Source organism: Lepisosteus platostomus, chromosome 4 (genome assembly GCF_059453375.1).
Source record: "Lepisosteus platostomus isolate fLepPlt1 chromosome 4, fLepPlt1.hap1, whole genome shotgun sequence".
Taxonomy (NCBI): Eukaryota; Metazoa; Chordata; class Actinopteri; order Semionotiformes; family Lepisosteidae; genus Lepisosteus; species Lepisosteus platostomus.
Window position 1 is genome coordinate 42858026 of NC_142614.1, and position 20807 is coordinate 42878832.

Here is a 20807-nt window from a genome sequence, read left to right on the forward strand (position 1 = left end):
TTAGTAGTAAGGTCTTTGGACTTCAGATCAAATGGTCATGAGTTCAAATCCCAGAAAGAATGCCTCTGGTCTACAATTAAAGAAGGTACTCATTGGTCACTGTTACAGCATGCAAATAAGTTGCTATGAGTCACTTGCTACATACTATCATACTTGCTACAAGTACCTTGCAGTCCGGTAATCTGAAAGACCAGTGCTGCACTTTGGTCCATTTACGCTTTACAAAATTTATTTGGCCGTGAGCTTTGGATTGTTGTTCAGGCTTCATCTTAGACAATGTCCAGACATCCTTAGACTGCGGGGCATCATTTCGGCGAAGCAAAAGCAATTTCTACAGTTACACAAAGGCTTCTGGCCTCTGAAGAGTGGCAGTAGGCCTAAACCAAAATAGAACTGCCACTATTGCTTGACAGTACATACAATGAAACCTTTGAGATGCTTTATCACCATCTGAAGTTCCACTCTTGAAACAATTCAACACTGACTGAATGATCTATAAGATGCTGTTAAAAAAAAAACTTATCAGGCCTGTGCATCTGTAATTAGGCATATGCTTAATGCTTCAAGTATTTTCTTGACAAGAAGTTTGCACCTTTGCCTCACTCATTGATGTGTCACCTGCCTAGAGTGAACTTCTGCATTGTTTTCTTAGGAAAATATGATACACTTTCAAAGAAAACGTGTAGGTAAATTCTCTGCTGTAAGTGTAGGGTTGTTGTGGACATATAGATCAATTCCTTTCTACTGCTTTTGAGGTTATCTTATGTGGTCTCCCAGATCTGTGAAGGGCTCTGATGTGTTTGTTCACTTGCACATACCTTACCTTGTTGTATGTCTAGAAAAAACACCCTTTCCCACCACCTGAGTATACATTTCAACCTTTCTGTTTAACTGTGCCAGTATTGGGACTTTCCAATTAAATCACCCTTAACACATTTAAGCCAAACTCAGTATCAGGTTTACAATGTTATCATTTCTTAAATATGCAAGATGTGCTAGGGATCACTGAAAATTGAACCTTATGAAAAGAATCTTTGTCCCCTAAAGGAAATATGCTTTTTTCCATCATAAGTAGAGCAAATATTTTACTTCCTGTCAGTGCCGTAAGAGGATTGGAGTTTCAGGGAGGGAATATTAAAAAGCTAAATGTGAACACAGTAAGACAGAGCTAAGTATTGCTCATTAATAGAAATATTATCAAAAATGTTAAGTATTTTATGAAAGTTAAACAAAGTAAAGAAGATCGTTATAAATATTAGATGTGTACAAAAAGCTGAAATTAAATTGAAAGTTGCATTTCAGCTAAAAGCAAACTGTCTTCAAAGGAAATGTCATTTTTTCAACTGATTTGGAGTCAACAAAACAAAGTATGTGAGACCTTAAACCTCTCTCTTCCATCTTAATGGGATACAAAGCAGGTAGTATATTAGCATACATCATAAGTATCCTACAGTATTTTAAATCACATAAAAATATATACTGACAAGGCAGCCAAAAAGGTTAGTAGATCCATTACAACAGCAGTTGTTGCTTCAAGTGCATTATCGTACCAACACTATTAAAACTTACGAAGTACAAATTAACACTGCCATATTTGAAGTTACCTTGTAAATCCCAAAAAATGCATGTTTCAACATCACATTTTTAGCAGACGTTTTGTGACAAAAAAATTATTCTAAACGGCAGAAAAAAAGTACCTTTTTGAAACCAAATGACCAGTACTTTTCAGTTAATGTAAAAATCCCTGATAATAATGTCAGATGTTTTTTATTTTATTTGTCAGAATACAAAGTCCTCACAATTTCTGGTAGCTATTTATATTTTTACAGTAATGTTGAGGAGTGGGCATGTTTATTCTGTGATTTAATATATCTCCGACGGTATCAGCCTGATCATGGGATGAAACACTAAAGCTTACTTTGAGTAAGGGAAGGTATTAGCTTGCAACTTATGTGAATCACTTGCTGTACTGCTCGAGATTCTGTTCTCATTTCAGTGAAGAAATAAAATTGAACACTGAAAAAATAAATTATAATTTTGTAGCAAACTGTAGCAATGTTGCAGGGTATGTGAGATTTTGCTTGTTTTCTTTCCTGTAACATATTTACATTTAGGACTCTTTTTGTTTTCCATGAAGCTTCAGTCTTCTGCTTAAATTTCAGATAATAATCTTGTCCCATATGAGCTCCATATAGTGTTCAAAATTCAGGCTTAACTACTGAACATAAAGTTGAGGAATTTGTATGTATGAAAGACTTCATATGAATTTTATTTTGGGTATCCTCATCAAAAAGTAAGATAATTATGCATAATAATGGAATAAACACTAGTCTTCTTGTAGCTGAAAGAGATAAAACTAAGAGATATTGAGCCCCAAAGAACTTCTGTGTATCAACACCTTACTGTTATTTGTGGTTTCTACTATTCTGTGCATCTTCTGATGAAATCCTGTTTGTCTGCGGCTGCTGGGACAAGCTGTTCTCTAAATGGGCCCTGGAGCTACGCGCATGCAAAGGTTATGCAGCACCCATGGGTGGAGAAAGAGAGTGAATGAAGCCCACTGTACTGGTGGTTTTTGGCGTGATGGGAGATTCTCCTGTGCTCAGGAAACTCCCATTCATTCCCTCACCTGGCTTGGGGGACAAATGAAGCAGAGCTGTCTTTTCATGTTATCGTTTCATTGTTATTACTGGCTGTTCAATAAAAAGTGCACTTGTGCCACTTTGACCTAATGTGAGTGCACGTCATTCATTCTAGAACCCACTAATGATTTGTGACCAAAACCACGGAAAAAGTGTCAGTAGTATTTCCCTTTAAACCCCGAAATTAGAGCAAGTTACAGCTGCTTCTTTACAGGATTACAGCATGTCTGATGTTTGAATAAAAACGTGACAGATATGACTATGAATTCTTCAATAACAGGTAGAAAGCCATGACATGAACCAGTCCTGCCTCTGCAACCAATTATACTACTGACATGTTTAAAGGAGCACAGCTTGAGTACAAGCTTTCCTTCTATAAGTTCTGAAAGGTATTTTTGCATTTTGGTTCTTTAAAGAATGAACATGGAAAACGAGCAATATACAGTAATTATTTGGACTGTAGCCAGTCTAAGTGCTCCTTCTGTATACATTTGTTATGGGATTGTTCTTGACTGTCATCAAATATGATTTGCTATCCTTAAGAGACACGCACATTCACTTGGCAAGGAAAAAAAAAATTAAGATGTCATCCAGGGCTTTAAAAAATCATAGGCAGCATGGACTTTCGGTATTCCCTCATTCTGAATAACACATTTATCTTTATGCAGTCTTGGCCTCCAAAAGAACTATAGATATTTCTAGCCTGTGGCAGAAAAGCAGAGTGCTTCAACACAAACGCCATATGTAAAAAAATGAATCAAGTCTTACTTTTGGATTGGGATGTCGACTGATGATCAGACTCACAGGACCGGGCCCACACTCACTGAGAATGGCATAAGCTTCGCTCAGGGCAGCATGGCGCAGACTTACAGAGTCCACTTCTAGAACCTGGTCTCCACGGCTATCCATGGGGTAGTAAGAGAGGATGGAATTGGTTATCAAGTACTTCAGTCTCTTTGCAGTCCTAATGTCTACCTTTCCCGACATTGTGACTCGTTATACTTACAAGGAAACCGGCTCATCTTTAGAAGAGTAAAACATCAGTGGTTCTCAGATTGGGTTCTGAAGAACATCTTGGGGGATACACCAGAAATCTTTTTCTCTAGCATGTGACATCTACCTTGTTTATACTTATCAATGGAAATTACATGACTCATTTATTCTGAGCCTCCTGCCATGTCATTACTGATTTGATTAACAGGAGTTATCAACATTACCCATATTGATATAATACAATGAGTTAGCATTGGTGTCAGTTCAAGGCATCATAAGCAAAAGAGTTTCCCCAACTTAATACAGTCTAAAAATCTTTGATCAAGCTGGAAGAACACCATCTTTACCAAACCCACAGAACTAAGAGGTCGTAGTTGAATAAGGTGGGTGAATGAGTCTAAAAAGCTAACAAGATCATTAATAGCACTATATTTAGTGATCTGCCTTCTCAGTGTTTATTTTGCTTCTTTTGGAATCCCTTAAGCTTACCTTGGGTTAATTCTATTTCCCAGCCAAAAACACAGTAAATCTTTAAATTATGAAATGAGGAGAGCTGCTTTCAATCTGCATCTCAGTTTCTGAGGGCTTTGCTTCACCAAACTCTCAAGCACAGAATACAGATGCTACTGATTACTCAGTACTCATACTGTTTCACTCTAATTTCTGTTTACCAACTGATATATTACTCTTGCTGGAATTCTGCAAGTGTTTTGAGTCCAGCTCCAACCTTGAGCAGCCTTGGTGTTTGACGTTTCCCCTAAATCAGGACTACAATTTATAATAAAAGGCAATAGCAAATGTTCATTCTTCAACTGACAAAGCTTGTAATTAAAAAAACAAAAGTGGGAAAGATGCACTGGCATTATTCATGCGAGTGATGTACTTGTTACTAAGTAACACAAGCAGAATGAACAAAGAAAAGAACTGACAGACCCAATTGCACGTTTGTATTAATTGTGCTGCTTCAATCATGAGGACAGTGAAAATAAACCTGTGAGAAAAGCTAACTAGTCACAGGTGTTCAGTAAGTGGAAACACATGGGTTAAGATGTTTTGGAACTTGCTCTCTAAGATAAAGCAAATAATGGAAGATACATGGAAAATAATGGTTTTGTTTAATTGTTATTACTGCTCATTTCTTAGTAATTTAATGAGGATTTCAAACACCATGTCTGTCTCTGCCTGGAGCTAAGATGGGAAAAGCATGCAGAATTCTGGCAGGAGTATTATTTTCAACCGAGAGTAGGTATAGGTAGTGTAACACAATTATGACTATATTACAATATTTATGGTGGCAAAAAACATACTAAAACCCTTAGTTAAACTGGGATATAGTGAGGACTCCGACCCCTGATTACCATTTAAAGTGAGGTCTCTGTGTGATCTCATATAGTGCAGATGGGGGATAGTGCTTGGTTAATGAGGTGGGAAGATTTTTAATTGATAAATATACCCTAGGGGTGCAATTTAGAGTCATTCAGCCTAAGCAGCATGTCACTGTGTAAAGGCCGGAAAAATCAGCAAAACCCTTGTGAGCACAGGAAAAACATAAACTTTACACAGGCAGGTACTCAAAGTTGGAATGAAACCCGGGACTCTAGAGCTGAGAGGCTGGTATGCTAAATCACCTTCTTATTGTTGGCAGAACTGAGATCTAGAAACTATTGCCGAGTTTGCTTTCCTTGTTTATGTGCTTGCTTATTTATTAAATGATCCATTCTTGATTCTAATTCTAATCATTCAGATCTCACAAAAACATAAGTATCCATTTAAAGAGACAAGTGTGTTTTTTTAATCAAACTGGAATCAAATACAATGTATTCAATAATACATATTATTAAAAGGAGAACAGAGCAGTGGCAAAATAAATGAAATGGCTAAACAACACAGTTTGTGCATTGTAGGATGTGCAACTGATTAAATACACACCAGTTTTTAATGAACATTACTATATTGTCTGGAAAACTACATAAATCTACAGGTACCAAGCACACTAAAGCCCTATCAATTGCTCCTGAAATGTAATTCAAATACATCATTATTTTAGAAAAAACTTTGCATGGTAAATACATTAACATTTTTAACTATACAATACAGTGTATTGAAGAAGCAGCTCACCTTAGCCGGCCATCCATCTTTGCCACGGACCCGGGCGCAAGGCTATGAATATAGATGCCTGGAAAACTGTTCTCCAAAGTGAGGCAACAGGCTCCAATTCCAAGTCCAACCCCTGGCTCTAAACATACAAGGACCAGGGCAATAAACTGTTAATTTGTATACCTCAGTGTATCCCAGACACAATGCTTTACAGATTTGTTCATATACCAAAAGAAATAGGAAAATGTCATACAGAAGAACTGATTCTTTTTATTCTGATATTCTGTAGATTCTGATATACAGTACATATACAGTACTACAATAACATTCTGCTCTTGGAATTGCAATGGAAGCCAATGGAACTATATAGAGGCCTCTGAAGGCTTCCTGTTTTCTTGGGGTCTAAAAGGAGGTAATTAACTGAAAACATTCAACATTCATAGCAGCAAGCATCAACATGGTAAGGTTCAGAAAGGTCTTCAAAGACTACAGGAAAGTGGTCTTTGACCTCCTCAAGTTGGGGGATGGAAATAAAATATCCACAAAAGGCTGAATCAATTCTAGTGTCCATAAAATGAATTTAAACTTATTGGTATTGTAGCAACCCTGCTAGGAAAAGGATGTACAGTAATTGTTTCTGATCACCCCTGGTTATTAAACAAGTGTATGTTTCCATTTCTGTCAGCTTCAAGATGCAAATTGTTGAAAACTACAATTTTAAGAGGCTTGCGTGAATTTAGTATTCCTAGCTGGGCTGCACTGAAAATGCCTCTTCTGAGGGCAAACCACAAAAAAAGAGATGACTCAGACTTAATAAATTTAATTTGATGAAAATTGAAATAATGAAATTACCATTTCATGGTCAGATGAAATGAAAAATAAACTTTTTGGACAGGCTCATTAGAGTTAAAAAAAGATTAACCTCTTGCCCACGGTATTGTTTGGGGTCTATTGAGTTTTGGGGTTGTTTTGAATCTACAGGTCCTGAAACCTCAAGATAGGAAGATAGGAACTCCTGAACATACCAGGACATTCTGGCCAGACATTTGTTTGTTTTTTGTGCCAAGAAGCAGCATGACAATGATTAAAAGCATATATCCAGATTGGCAAAGGAATGGTTACCTGCACACAAATTAAATGACAGGCCATCTCAATCCCCATACCTCAGCCCAATTGAACATTTGTAATTCAAACTCAAGATGGCAGTTTACTAATGGAACTGGGTTGAAAGATTTTTAAGGACTTTGATCAACCGTACATGGATAAATGGTAAAAAGTTCCCCTCTGAAGTGCCAGACCTTCATACCACATTAGAGGTGGTGTTTGGACACTGTATTCCTTGCAAGAGGTGACTTTGCTAAGTTATAACTATGGATGACCCTTGTGTTATCTGAACATAAATTGTTTATTTAAAACAAATATGGTTTTGATCTGAACAATGCTATTAATATTACTGTATATCATTTTACATTTTTAAGCAAAAAACATTATCCAATCTGTAAAACATTCCATTATTTAAAATGCATTGTTCCAATTTCAACAGAGATATGAATAAATGTGCATAGCAATACCACATAGAGGCATATTGTTGAAAATCAAAACATTCAGTGATATGATTTTAGACTCTTGACTCTTCACCTATTAAATACATATGTCCACAGTGTGTTTTTATTTTTCACCCCCTTTATTTTTTTAATTGCTCATAATATGTGCAGTATATAAGGAATCTATATTTTTATGCATATAAATTCCCATGAAGTGCAGGTGAGAGATGTGGGGATGAGAGAATAATCCTCACTCCCAGCATATTCTTGCCACTGAGTGATGATGATACATACTATAGATCAGTGCACTTTTGTTTTCCACTGATGGAATCCAAGTTTTTTTGGGTTTTATTCTTACTCACCAAGCCTAAACTATTATATACAGAATACTCAATCAGAACCTGCAAGTAACTCCAAACCTAACTGCAATTTGTTTCATTTGTTTTTCAAAAAACATTTAATAAATAACTAGTTGTAATTTTAACAGTTGTCTTAAGCAACCCAGCAAGATGTAAATTAAATGTTTTCATAGCCATGTAGCTTACAAGGTGTATATAGATAAACTGTACAAGACAGATTTATTTGAGAAAAGATGGCTCTAAAGTCAAAGAATGTATAATGTTTACAATAACAAAAAGTACTCTGCAAAATGGAATTGATATAATATTGTCATATCTTTTGATTTCTCATGCCTCTCAAACTTGTACTATATACAGTATGTATGTACTAAAGGGGAACTGCAGTCCAAGTTTCTCAGTCCGGATATTAAATCTTGGTAACAAAATATATTGACAGTATCACAAAATTTGACAAATTCCGAATTAAGCACAAAATCACGAACTTTTTGAAAGTACCATATAGTTGCCATGTTGTTGCTGGTCTCACCATGGGTGGGAGCGAGAGTCTGTGCAAATTGTGACATGAATGCCCCTTCCTGCTCACTAGTCACTGTAATGACTAATGTAATGCAATATATGAGTGAATCAGTCCACGCTGAGCAAGCAGACATTTAATTGCAGAAATGTTTCAATGTGATCTACACATAAAAAAAACAAGTAGTATTTGTCGGCAAAACTGTCTCAAAATCGAAAGCAATAATTTGTATTGGATTAAAAGTGATGCATTCACAAGCCTGCTTGTTTACACTGTAATAGACCCACTTCGTGTCACCGGACGTTTTGCCCCATTCTGAATTACAATGACAGCAATATGGTGCTGCACATATCTGGAAATTTCTCCTATTTTGTGATGTAAAATGGAGGTATTACACCCTACTGTGTACATTTTACTTTCATTGTGGTTTGAAATGCATTCATCAACATCGATTCTTTCTAACCTTGAAATATAAAAATAGCATTGCAGTTTCCCTTTGAGGTCTATATCCTCAGAGATCAGGTAAATATAGGACTTCGGGGCAAATCTGAAAGTTACTATGTTTTTCAGTAGTTACTTTCATCCAATCTGACATGCAGATATGTCTAAGATGTGAAAAAAGCTGAGTTAATCATGTTTCCATGTAAGTACAACAAACAATTGTGCAACTAAAATAACATACAAAACAAAATGACAAGAAAGCTAGCACAATCTAGAATAGAGTTACAATAGCCTAGGAAGGAGAACACCAGGGCCTGGAATAAGAATTGTGTAGAATAGTTGATAAGAAGGGGTGATGATGGAGTCAAGAGGAAAAGAGCAAAAGAGATTCACAGAGGGGAAGAAGGGAAGAAAAGGTGTTGGGCTTCGTGTTTAAGATTATGGGAGTTCAGAGACTAGCTGTGAGATAGGTAGAGTTACTGGGAGTAAAATAAAATCTGAGCATCACTGACATAAAAATCTGTGGGAAGGGATGAGAGGACCAAGGGAGCAAGTGGAAGTGAACTTAGGGAAGATTTACCCTAATTTAGGGTAAGGAGCAGAGATGGAGCCTTACCAGTGTAACAGGTACAGTATGTGGGAACAAGGTGTAGACCATGCTAAAAAATCCTAGGTCAACGAGTGTTGCCAGGACAACAGAGTGACCCATTATGTCAAAGGCAGCAAAAAGGTCAACAAGGATTAAAACAGAAGACAAAGGAGAGTGAGGTAGAATGAGTTGAGTGAAAAGAATCAATAAGAGAGAGGAGAGAAGTTTCCATCTACTTAAGCAGTACAAGAGGAAAGTCAGAGAACTGGTAGTGGACTGTCAACTTGAGAATCTGAGAGAGAAAGGCCAGAAGAGAAATCATATGATAACTAGGGTTAAGGGACCAAGTGTGACTTTTTTCTAAAGAAGTGTTTTTGATAGGGGGAAAGCAGCGTGAGAGCAAAGAGGTGATTAAACAGAGGAATTATAGGAAAAGAGACTGGGGGCAGCAGCCATGAAGAGATTAGTGAGGGTCTTAAGTGCAAGTGATAAGTTTATGGCCCTCGATCAAGTAGGAGATGTCAGAGTTTGATGGAGGTGTGAAGGAGGAGAACAAGGCAGAACCAGTGAGGAATGTGGGATAATGTAGGGATTGAGGTGACTGAAAGCTGAAGTTGATGTGTTGAAGTATTTGTGCATATTAGGCATTTTAAAAGAGAAGGAAAGGTCATTGAGTGAGACAAAAAAAGAAGGGAGGACAAGGTGAAGAGCTTAAGAGAAATGTTGACAGAAATCCAGATTATAGATTGAAAATAGAAGTGCATGACAGAGACCATTGCTGAAGAGAGGGATGAAAGCAGAGTGAGATATAGATCCAATGTAGAAAGTAAAATGACCCCAAAGCTAGATATATTTGTGGTTAAACAGACTGTCTATACTAGGTATTTCTCAAAAATGCTTTCAAATGTAAAAAATCATAACTGCATACAGTTTATGGTTTGTGATCATTAATTTATTTTATTGCTTGCATGTACTGTAGGTTTCTACCCTTCAGGTTGCAAAGCACATTTGCGTAGCAAGGAATTCTTCAGTAAATAGAAGAATACTGAGAAAAGCGCAAGAATACTTAGGTAAGTAAAATGAATAAAAAATGTCTGTAAAATGTTATTTTACCATGTGACAATACTGTTCAACGAAAACTTTTTTAGAAACAAACAGAAGATCACTTAAAAATAAACTTAGTCATTAATTATAATTGAATAACATGCCCTACATGTAGTTTAGATTACAAAGAAATGTAGAACCAGTCACAATTATGATGAATATCGCTTGATAGAGTGGGGGTTTATTGTGGGGGATGTTAACTGGATGTTAGGGTTTGGAACATCCCTTTCATTTGTCAGCATCTGTTCCATTTTTCCTTCCTTTTCTGTGTCCAATAACCACATGAAGAAGTAATTCATCCTGAGACAGTCTGCCTTCAATGAATGTGTATCAGCAGAACTGCTGCATACAACTAGCAAGTTTTACCAGAATGTTGCAAGAATGACACACTTGGTTCTTATAATCTAGCTTATGAACATCTTTGGTTGACTACACATTCTGTCATCGCGATGCCTTCGGTTAAATGTCAGAATAGAATTATCAGTAGCAAATTCTGATTACCAGATGGTGTATTTTGTTTATTTATTATGTTTTGGAAGGAAACTTGTCAATTCCAGGTAAATTCAAAATTCAGATAAAATGTCTCTGTTATTAAATTGTTTGTACTGAATTACCTAGCCCTATTTTCTTGCCCTTTTTTACTTCAAAATACTGAATGGCCCTACTTTACTATTACAATAGTATGAACAGTAGTTGATGGTCACCATACATACGCACAGCAACATTACACACTTCAGTTAAAAGCTAAAGCTTCAGACCTTGTCTAGTCAGATGAATATAAGGGTATTTACCTTTGTTAAGAGTCACCTCCATGATGATACGGTCCTTCGGCCCAGGACCCTTCCTACAGGCAGCGTCTCCATCCTCGAAACTCGGAGGGATGGGGGTGCCCCCACTGGCATTGGAGTTGGGGGAGCTGGAGCGGCTAAGCAGGGTGGGGGTGGGGCAGGGTGTCAGACTGGGGCTCCGCAATCGGGTCCTCACTGTCAGGGTCACCACCCCCTTCTTTAGCTGCTGGAGGACCAATCCATCACATTTTAGAAAGACAGCTCACCTGTCTTTGTCCCTCCTTTTAAAGAGTCCTCCAAGAAATGTTGATCTCATTGTTTCACATATCCTTTGACAATTGTATTAAAAGGATACTTCTATAAACTCTTGAATTATAGATTTCTCTAGTGGTTTAATAACTACCTAAATTATCCAAAAAGAATATGTTTCATATGTTCCAAAAAAACTGGATGCCTGTCACACTAATTGACCTGTATGAGACAAAGTTGCTGTAGATTAAATATGTATTTGGTTTTCTGTATTATCTCCTCTGATTAATCCGAATGAATTTGTGCCCTCCTTTGACAGGACCCATACGTGTGCTTGTTGCATCCTAATTGGAACAGAAAGAGATAACCCTAGTCATCCCTTGCCTCTTCCATCTTCTAAAACACTCCCATTGTATTACAATGTTAGCTCTTACAAGCATTTAATGTGATTGACGGACAACAGACGTACAAGACAGGACTTATCATTATTATCCCAAGTTTGGCCAACCACACACTACAGAAATCAATTACCTCAAGTAAAGGCTGCTATACTAAAGATTATACAGTGTTTTTTTTATCACAATGTCTGCCAACTGCAATGGATTTCTGATAATTTACAACAGAAAGCAATGTAAATGCATTGGGTTTCAAATTGTGTGTATGAAAAACTAAGAGAGCTATACACTTGAGCATTCCACACACGTTCATCACCCACATATCATGCAGCAGGTATATTCTGTTCTTAAAACTGACAGCTTTTTTTTTCCACAAATGTTTTGGCTCTTCCAGCAAGTCTCTAAAATAGACCACAGATTCTCCAATACTTGTGCTAGGATAACTGATTGGTTTGCCAGTCATACAATCTGGCGAAACACTTCATAGGTGAGTTTTCTCTTTTGCGGGAGGTTTTTTTGTTCTGCCCTCAACATTCTTCACAACATCTCATCAAAAGAATATGACAGCAGTTTGAATGCAGTAATATTGAAACACTCCTGGCAGAATTGTCCTAAATCTCTAACAGAATTAAAATAAAAGCACTCATCTTAAGATTCCAAAAGCCCAGGACAAGTAAAGTGAACTGACAAAACTCTCACAATAGTGCTGTAGAAGACAACTTTCAAGTCACTTCTTCAGAAACATTACAGTTGACTTTGCTTTCCGTTAATTTACCAGTTACATCAGAATATAAGAGGTGTTTTAATAAACTGTAAGAATTAAATACTACTAGCATAATACATTGCATAATAAATCTAATTAATTCACTTGCTGTACTTTCATTTGAAAAAAAAAAACTGCAATATAATGTACAATATTCATACTGTATCAACATTCAACTGATTGAACTATTTACTTCTGAAATAACCCAAAGATAACAGTTCCTCAAACCATAAGAAATACTTTAATATGATTCCCACCACGTTATATTTCAGACCTTATTTTACAGAATTATTTCTTCTACAGTTATTTATTTCTGCTTTAGGAAAAGTTTCCAATGTTTTTGGGAGCTTGGGTTTAATCGCTAACAGGAATTTAAATTTTAAAAAAGGAATCACGTTGTATTAAATCTCACTTTATACTGTACATCAGTGTGCAAACGTCTTTACAAACTTGATTGTTTCTGCTATAACAGTTCTATGCAAGGTCAAACTCTAGAAAAATATAAAATTAGACAACTTACTATATTGTATACAGTATTAGGCTAATTCTTTTCAGACACATACAAATAGAGAAAAAATACACAACCACTTAAGGTAAAATGCAAATGATTGTTTTAGAAAGATGATCTTAGTCATCTTCACAAAATAGATGATATCAGGGATGAGCTTTCAGGAAGATTTTTTCTTGCTTATCATGCCTTTCCAGCCAAGAAGAAGCAGATGTGGTAACTTAGTGACTTAGTTTTTAATTTGTTTCCTGAAACATATGGTTCAAAATATAGGTATTTTTTACTTGTTTTTTTATGTCAATTATATTGTGAAACATTTATTAAAATTTCTGTTTTTTTGTACACGGCTTAAATTAATTTAGAATAAATTTGCACTGAACAGCTAGAAATGTGTACATATACACACTGATTTTTTACAGACATTGTCTTCTAATACAACATAGGATACACAAATAAATAGATTTAAAAATACAATTACTTAAAAAACTATGTTTGCATGGTCTTAACAACAGGAAGAAAAGATGTTTGATGTTCATACTTGAGATCACATACAGTCCCTAATGAGTCTACAGCATTAACGTGCTTCTGCTGTTGACATTCAGAGGAGAGTCTGCCATGTACAGTACTGTAGTTACCTTAAAGGTCTGGATTGCCTGCTGATGAGTCAGGCCCTGCAAAGACTCGCCATTTACTTCTAGGATTTCATCACCTGAGAGCAAGACAATAGCAGACAAAAGCAGTTACTATGACACCTCAAAAGAAAACATCTAAGACATTTCTTGTAAAATATAAAACAGACATTTTAGGTAGATAATGATATCATTGCTGAGAAACATCTTTGGTTATCAGAATTTTTAAAGAAACTTTTTTAAAAGTTTTTTTTTCCTTAATTTGATAAGACCAAAATTTACATTAATAGTTCAAAGGGTCTTTTTCCATTAGAAAAATATGAAAAAAGTTCCATAACTAATAGGATCTGAGAAATACTTAGAGCTTCCTCTAGATATCTCTAAAATCATATTCAATAAAACTTTCATTCTTACTTTTATTACAGCCAAAAGTGCTGATGCTGAAAAGTATTGTGACTACAGAGGCCTGCAATATTTAAAGCAGTGGATTCTGCAGTTTTCCCACAGCATTTGGGAGTCAACGGTATATTATTCTCCTGCATTAACATATACATCAGACTATGCATAATGTGCAGAAGTGGTTCTGTTGTCCAATTTGGGGTGCACATTGTGGGCATTTGATGTCTTGAAGGATGAGACGTTTAGAACTGGAGTTCAGCACATGACAGTGGAGATGATAATTATCATCCCCATGGCCTGACATGCACAGCCATTGTACAGAGCATGTCCGTGTTTTTGCTTACTCAGTTTTGTGACAGGTCTTGTGTTGCTTACTCAGCTCACTTTGACCATAATTTGCCCAAAGCAAGGTCCATTGTCGGCCTGTCAGAGTTGCTTATTTTAATATGGCAAGTCTCTCCATTTTCTTTAACCCATGAAGCTTAGTGTCTTAAGCCTCTGTTTGGAAGGATAGACTTTAAAGTAACAGCCTTAGACTGACCTTTTGGTGGATAGGATTTTTTCATAAATCTATTACACATCTTTTTTTTCTACAGATGCCTTATCGCGTCTTAGGGCCAAGTTTGAATTCTGAATACAAAGGGGATATTCTAAAACAGACCCTCTTTAAGCCTTCCATCTGCTGCTGCTGCTCCATTGGGAAAAATGGTCTTGACAAAAATTCCCATCCGTCCACGAGCAGAGTCCTGGCCACCAACAATGCTAAAGCCCAGACCCTACCACACAACAGGAAATTTTAAAAAAAAACAGATTTGCACAGAATTTCTATTTACAACATACCTACATAATCTGTACACACACGATCCAGACTATTCTGGAGGTTTGGCATTTATAATAGTAGTTTTGCACTGCCATTCATAATTAAACAATGTACAGATGCATAGAATTTCTTAAAACAAGAAAGTATTATCAAGCTTAATTTCAGATTGTACAAAAAGATCAGTTTACTGTTACGTGTGTGTATAGTCTATATGTCTGTAAATCTGCCAAAGCAAATTAAGGTATAATGGAATATTTACACATCCTACAAGTGTGACAGAGAAATAGCTTGCACGGAAAATGTTTACTTCAAAAATGCATTAGGCAACAAATGGCTCACGTTACTCTATATGACTGAAAGCATCCCAGATGTCAAAATAACACAGTTCTGAACCAACTTTTTATTTTGATTTGATTTTACTTCCTTTTATTTCAAATAGAAGGAAATTTTTTTATTCCCTCATTTACAAATTCAAAAGACACTGATACATTTATCAGGCTATTTAAAAGGAACCTAGCCCTTGGGTGCGGATACTTCTGTTCACCAATCCCAATGTTGTATGTGGAAAACCTACGCAGAAAATGGAGATGAAGTGAAAAGAAACTGGATGCTCACCTTGCCTTGTCCTTTCATGAGAACTATATTGGAGATAATAGATGGCTGGGCCAGTCGCCATGGAGACTCCACTTGAACAGTGCTTAGGGAGCGTGCTGATTTCTTCACTATTTGATACTCCTGTACAGGGTAAATAAACACAGCCCCAGAGGAAATGAACTCAGTGCTTAAGCTCTGAAAGCAACCCACTGTAAATGTGTGTATATCAATCTTGGAAAACTGCTTCATATGGCACAACATTTTTGACAGGCATGGCCTGCATGTAGGATCTCCCATCTCATCTGTTTGTTTTAGGCCATGGCTTGTGTGTACAGAAAATATCAAAAAGTTAAAGAACTATAACACTAGAGGCCTAGTCCAAACATTGCCAATTGCTCAAAATGATGTCTACTGTATGTCTGCAATGTATAAATGAAATGTATAAAAAACATTGTACCTACAGTTATTTCTCACTAATGTATAATGATGTTTTATCAACAAAATACCTCCAACATTCCGTTTTACGACCTTAGGGAACCAATGACAGACACGGCATTCACCATGACAAAGTGTCATGAGGACAAGATTCACATTCAGTGCTGCAGGCGCCCAGCAAGCCACAAGATTGACTGCTGTGCCATGAGATGAGAATCCCTCTGCCGATTAAATCCAGCCCGGGCCTAGAAGCACTGTGGCCCATTTCACAGTGCAACCTACAATTTTCTTCAGCATATAGTTTGTGTTTATGTAATGTGGGCAGAACCATGTAGCTGATTTACAAACAAAGACCAGTGCCCCAAATGGCAACAATAAAACACTCATAACAATTAAGGAGTTACAGACCAGCACTTGTATACTTGTATATTGCCAGCAATTAGCTGTGTTTTCATATAATGCAGGTTTGTGCAAAGGAACAAGCATAAGTATTTATCTGCATACCCACTGTGGATGTATAATAAAGTGTATTGTAAATTATATTTTACTTGTGATTTATCCTTTATGGATAAAAGGTCCATAAAGTTAAATAATTAACATAGAATGGAGTGTTTTTATTTGAAGCTGTATTATCCCATATAGCAGACAGACTATTCAGATTATATTTGGAATGGATAAGAAAAAGTTTAAATGCAGGTCATATTAACCTTTGGTTTCCTTTAAATGTATACAGTACGCGTATTCAGAAAAAGTCAATAAATCACCTAAGAATATTTCAGAGAAGCACTATATCAATGGGGCTTGTATTTTATAGTCTTAGTTTTTATATTATAAAAACGTTGTTGAGGAAGGACAGTTATGACTGAATTTATTATTTATATGTGTATTCATTTTAAAACCAAAGCATGGGGAGGGCAAACACATGTAAAGCACGCAAGAAAAAAAATAGGAATCAGTGCGTTGTCCTTTTCACTTTTTTTTCATTTCATTCTTTTCTTACTCATTTAATGTTCAACTAAACCAGGATGCATTATTCTTTTACTATCAAGATATCAAAAGCAGCCTGTGTTCTTTGTAAAATACCATTTCTATTTTTAGATATAGTAAACATTTTGGGTTAGTAAATAAAAACCTAGTAAAGAGAAATTACAAAAATTTACAAGAATACTGATAAAAATCGTAAAAACGAAGGATTTCATCAACAACCCCCCCCCCCCCCCAATTTATTAGTTGTTAATAAAAAACAATTATTATATTCTAATAACATGGAAAGCTTAATAAGAAATTATTTAACCTGTTGGGACCCTATTAAATGTGAAAACAACCTGTTAGAGCAAAAGTACCTGTTGAAACCTCAAAGACTAAAAATTGTCAGAATAAAAACTATTCTACGGCTTGTCATGATTGCTTTTTATGTCTTAAGATGCTATTAGTACATATATATTACTAGTTCAGGTGGGTTGCAAAGGAATAAGAAAAGGTTTATTCCATGCTGAAAAGAGAAGAAAGAAAACACAACATTTCAGCTGTGGAGCCTTCTTCGGGTGTAAGAAAGATGAAAGATATAAGAATTAGGTTTATTCCATGCTGAAAAGAGAAGAAAGGAAACACAATGTTTTGGTTCTCTCTTCTCTTTTCAGCATGGAATAAACCTGTACTTGTTCCTTTGTAGCCTACGCATGCTGACGCCACTACCCACCTGAACTACAGAAGATGAAAGATATATATTACTATACATGCTACAACGAAAACAACACGCTAGAAATAATGATTTCAATTGCGGGAGGGGAGGCAACACTTTGAATTCTGTAGCCACAACTGCATAACAATAAATGCTTGGTTTCAGAAAAAATACAAAACAATTAGTAATATGCATTGCTTTCATAATTGACTTTATTAGAGATCTGGCACAAAATAGCATTCTTAACATTAGTTTTCTGCTTGGATACATCGCCACGTGGGCTTTTTTAGAATTGTTTACTTTAAGGCCATGGAGATGGAGTTTGAAAAAAAGGGGCATACAATGAGGGATCAACTTCATTTACAGTTCCTCTCCCTGAACTTTATCTTTAAAAGTGTTTTTGAAAACCTAAGCATAAAAGCAAGAAATAAAATCACACAACTATTACTGCTGTTTTTTTGTTGCTCGTGATACAATGACGTCTTATTGCCCTAGTCACTGTCCTTGAAGCTATTTAGAAATATCTGGATGCATTAAGTCCCCGGTGGTCACAACCAATCCCCCCTAGAGACAATGGAGACAAGCAGCAGTTTCAATTAGCTTTTACAACAAAGATTGAAGAAATCAGACAAAAGACACAGCTGGCAGCAGAGGCACACAGAACAAGTCCCACTAACCCTCCTCAGTTTAAATATTATGGTCTTATTAGGCAATTACCAATTAGCCTGTAATCAAACAGACATAAATTCTGGTGGTCTGAATATCAAAGTGATAAATTTGATGCGACAATTCCAGCTCGTATGATGAAGCCATTTTGCTATTCTAATAAAAATCAGGCTCTGACGGTTCTCTTCTGCTCACTAACTGAAGCATACTACTGCCTCTCTTAAAGACTAAATTTAAACCAGATATAACAAAACAAGAGTTGTTTCCTATCGGCTATTTTTTTTACAAACCAAGTACGTACCGTACATCTATCTAGGGGTGCAGTGCCAAATATTAGGGTGAAAAAGCTCAGCCAAGTGACATCTCTACTATAGTTTTTTTGGTCACCATATTATTGATATTATATTGCTGCTCCAGAACTACTCCAAAGAAAAGCAACCAGATACATTCCAGAGCTCAAGCGAATTTCCTGCAGTGACAAGCTGAAGAAACCGAACATTTTTACCATCGATCAGAAATTACAAGGGGACCTGATAAAACAGACACAAAGAGTTGTGGAACAAATTATCCTGCCATGTGGTTGAAGCTGATACCCTGACTTTTTTCAAGAACAGCTGGATGAGATTCTTGGATTACCTATTATCTACCAAATGAGATAGATGGGCTGAATCTACCTCCTTTAATTTAGTAACATTTCCTTTGTTCTTATGTAAAGATCATGTTCACTTAATTTAATTAAATGAGTCCATTTAACTCATTATTATTTTATTTCTGAGATTTACCGAAGATGAGAATTTAGCACTAATGCTTTGAGGCTCAGGGTACTCATCCTCAATAAAACGTATATTTTAAGAGAAATAATGAAAATCAGGTTCTGTTTAAATAAACACTTGGGTAACCACTTTCTGTGTGTACTGCTTTAAAATGCCCCACAATGTGTTGAGTATTTTAGTAGTGGCATGCACAACACAGATGTTACTAAACACTGTCCTTTAAGTTATCTTAGCCTTTGTTTCAAATGAAATTGGGTTACGGTTTTAATAATCGGGTTGATGGTGTATACAGTACATTATCTTTTTGTGGTTTAAGTTCATTCAATGAATTCAAGTTCTGTCCAATTTCATTGAAATCTGTATCAAAAATTGAAGTTACAGCACAAAATTAGTTGTTTGAGTATGTCAGTGCCTGAATAGTGCAGTTATCTATTGGGCAATTTATTATTGAACAACTAATCCTTTCTAGTACAGTATATTAAAAATGGGCCACCTCTATTTCAGCTGACTTCGTTATTAAAGTCAGCTTTCAGAATTTAAATATTGCATTATCAAGGTACAATAAAAATTAAATAACTAATTTGCTGTATGCATGAAAAATACAACAGCCTAATTAATATGAACATTTTTCAAAAGGGCTCCTTTAATGCTGTTATATGTCTAACTATTCCAAAGAAGCCTATTACTAAGCAAAAAAAAGTTATGTTTTGAAGATAACAAACTTAGAAGGCACTAAGCGGGTACACCCTGAATAGGATGCCACTCTATCACAGGGCATACCAAAACAGAGACACAAACACAATACACCAGGGCTAGTTTTCCCAGAAGTCAATTAACTTATCAGTATGTTGTGACATTGTTGGAGGAAAACCCACACGACCACAGGAAGAACATACAAACGCCACAAAAAAAGCAGCCCAGGTCTGAAATTGAACCCAGGATCCCAGTGCTGCAAGGTAGCAATGCTAACTACTGCTCCACTGTGCCACCCAAGTTTTCAAGATCTAATCACTTAAACGTCGTGAATTCAGAAACTCTTGCAGGCAAATTCAAAGCAATTATTTTGCTTCTGTCAGTATGTCAAAGAAATGTATTTTACTGCAGCTTGTTTCATCTGATTGTAGTAGTTAACGATGACTCTGAACTCAATCCTGATTGCATTAGTAAAGGCATAAGGCTATGGAAGTCTGGTTACGCCACAATTCTTTTGTCCCACTTCACAAATTCTGGGGTTCTAATCAAATCGGTTAAGAAGCAGAAGCTGTTCTCGAGGTTCACTAACGTGCCGGAGACACATACCCAGAACATACCCACCTGTCGAATGCCCACAGTGTCGAGCTGCTGAGGCAGAGAGTGTTTGCGTCCTCCCCGAGACGGTTTCTGAGACATGTCACAGCCAGCCTCCCCATTCTCTACGATCAGCTCGTCATCCTCTCCGACTGACTCCAGACGACTGCCTCCACCTAGTGGGTCAGAGTCAGCGATGGTTATTCCTGCTTTAGCAGCTGCTTTTTAACTTATAGTTGATTCTTAATTTGCACCGGTGCCTTCATTTTTAATGGACTGTATTTTTTCTATTTAATACAAAAACAATGCAGATCAGGAATTAGGAATGATTACACAGCTCAAGTCACTTTATCTAGTTATAAATACTGATAGGGGAAGAAGCACATTTTACTAAAAACACGACTTCATTAACATTGCCTTCTATTATTAATTGTAACTCATTTGGCCTCTGCCCTGACATACACACTTTAAAATTCAAAGAGGAAAATATCCTGATGTTAGTTTAGCAAAAGGTCATGTCTTTTGTAGGCTATTCTA

The 20807-nt window shown here is 36.3% G+C and overlaps 1 protein-coding gene and 1 long non-coding RNA gene across 6 annotated transcripts in view; one reads left to right on the forward strand and one right to left on the reverse strand.

Annotated features, from left to right (window-relative positions):
- Positions 1–20807, forward strand: part of LOC148673190 (uncharacterized) — a 330310-nt gene that overhangs the window by 46912 nt on the left and 262591 nt on the right. The gene's annotated exons all lie outside the window — the stretch shown is intronic.
- pdzd2 (PDZ domain containing 2) overlaps positions 1–20807 on the reverse strand; it is a 176449-nt gene that overhangs the window by 24645 nt on the left and 130997 nt on the right. For 4 of the 5 annotated variants that reach the window (XM_088629525.1, XM_088629526.1, XM_088629529.1 and 1 more), the window contains 7 exons: positions 20298–20446; positions 15450–15569; positions 14676–14790; positions 13622–13695; positions 11075–11297; positions 5754–5871; positions 3411–3543 (listed from right to left, as the gene is read on the reverse strand). In XM_088629525.1, coding sequence (XP_088485651.1) covers positions 3411–3543; positions 5754–5871; positions 11075–11297; positions 13622–13695; positions 14676–14790; positions 15450–15569; positions 20298–20446 — 932 coding nt within the window. The remainder of the gene's footprint in view (positions 1–3410; positions 3544–5753; positions 5872–11074; positions 11298–13621; positions 13696–14675; positions 14791–15449; positions 15570–20297; positions 20447–20807) is intronic. The other variant, XM_088629527.1, reaches the window with a different exon arrangement.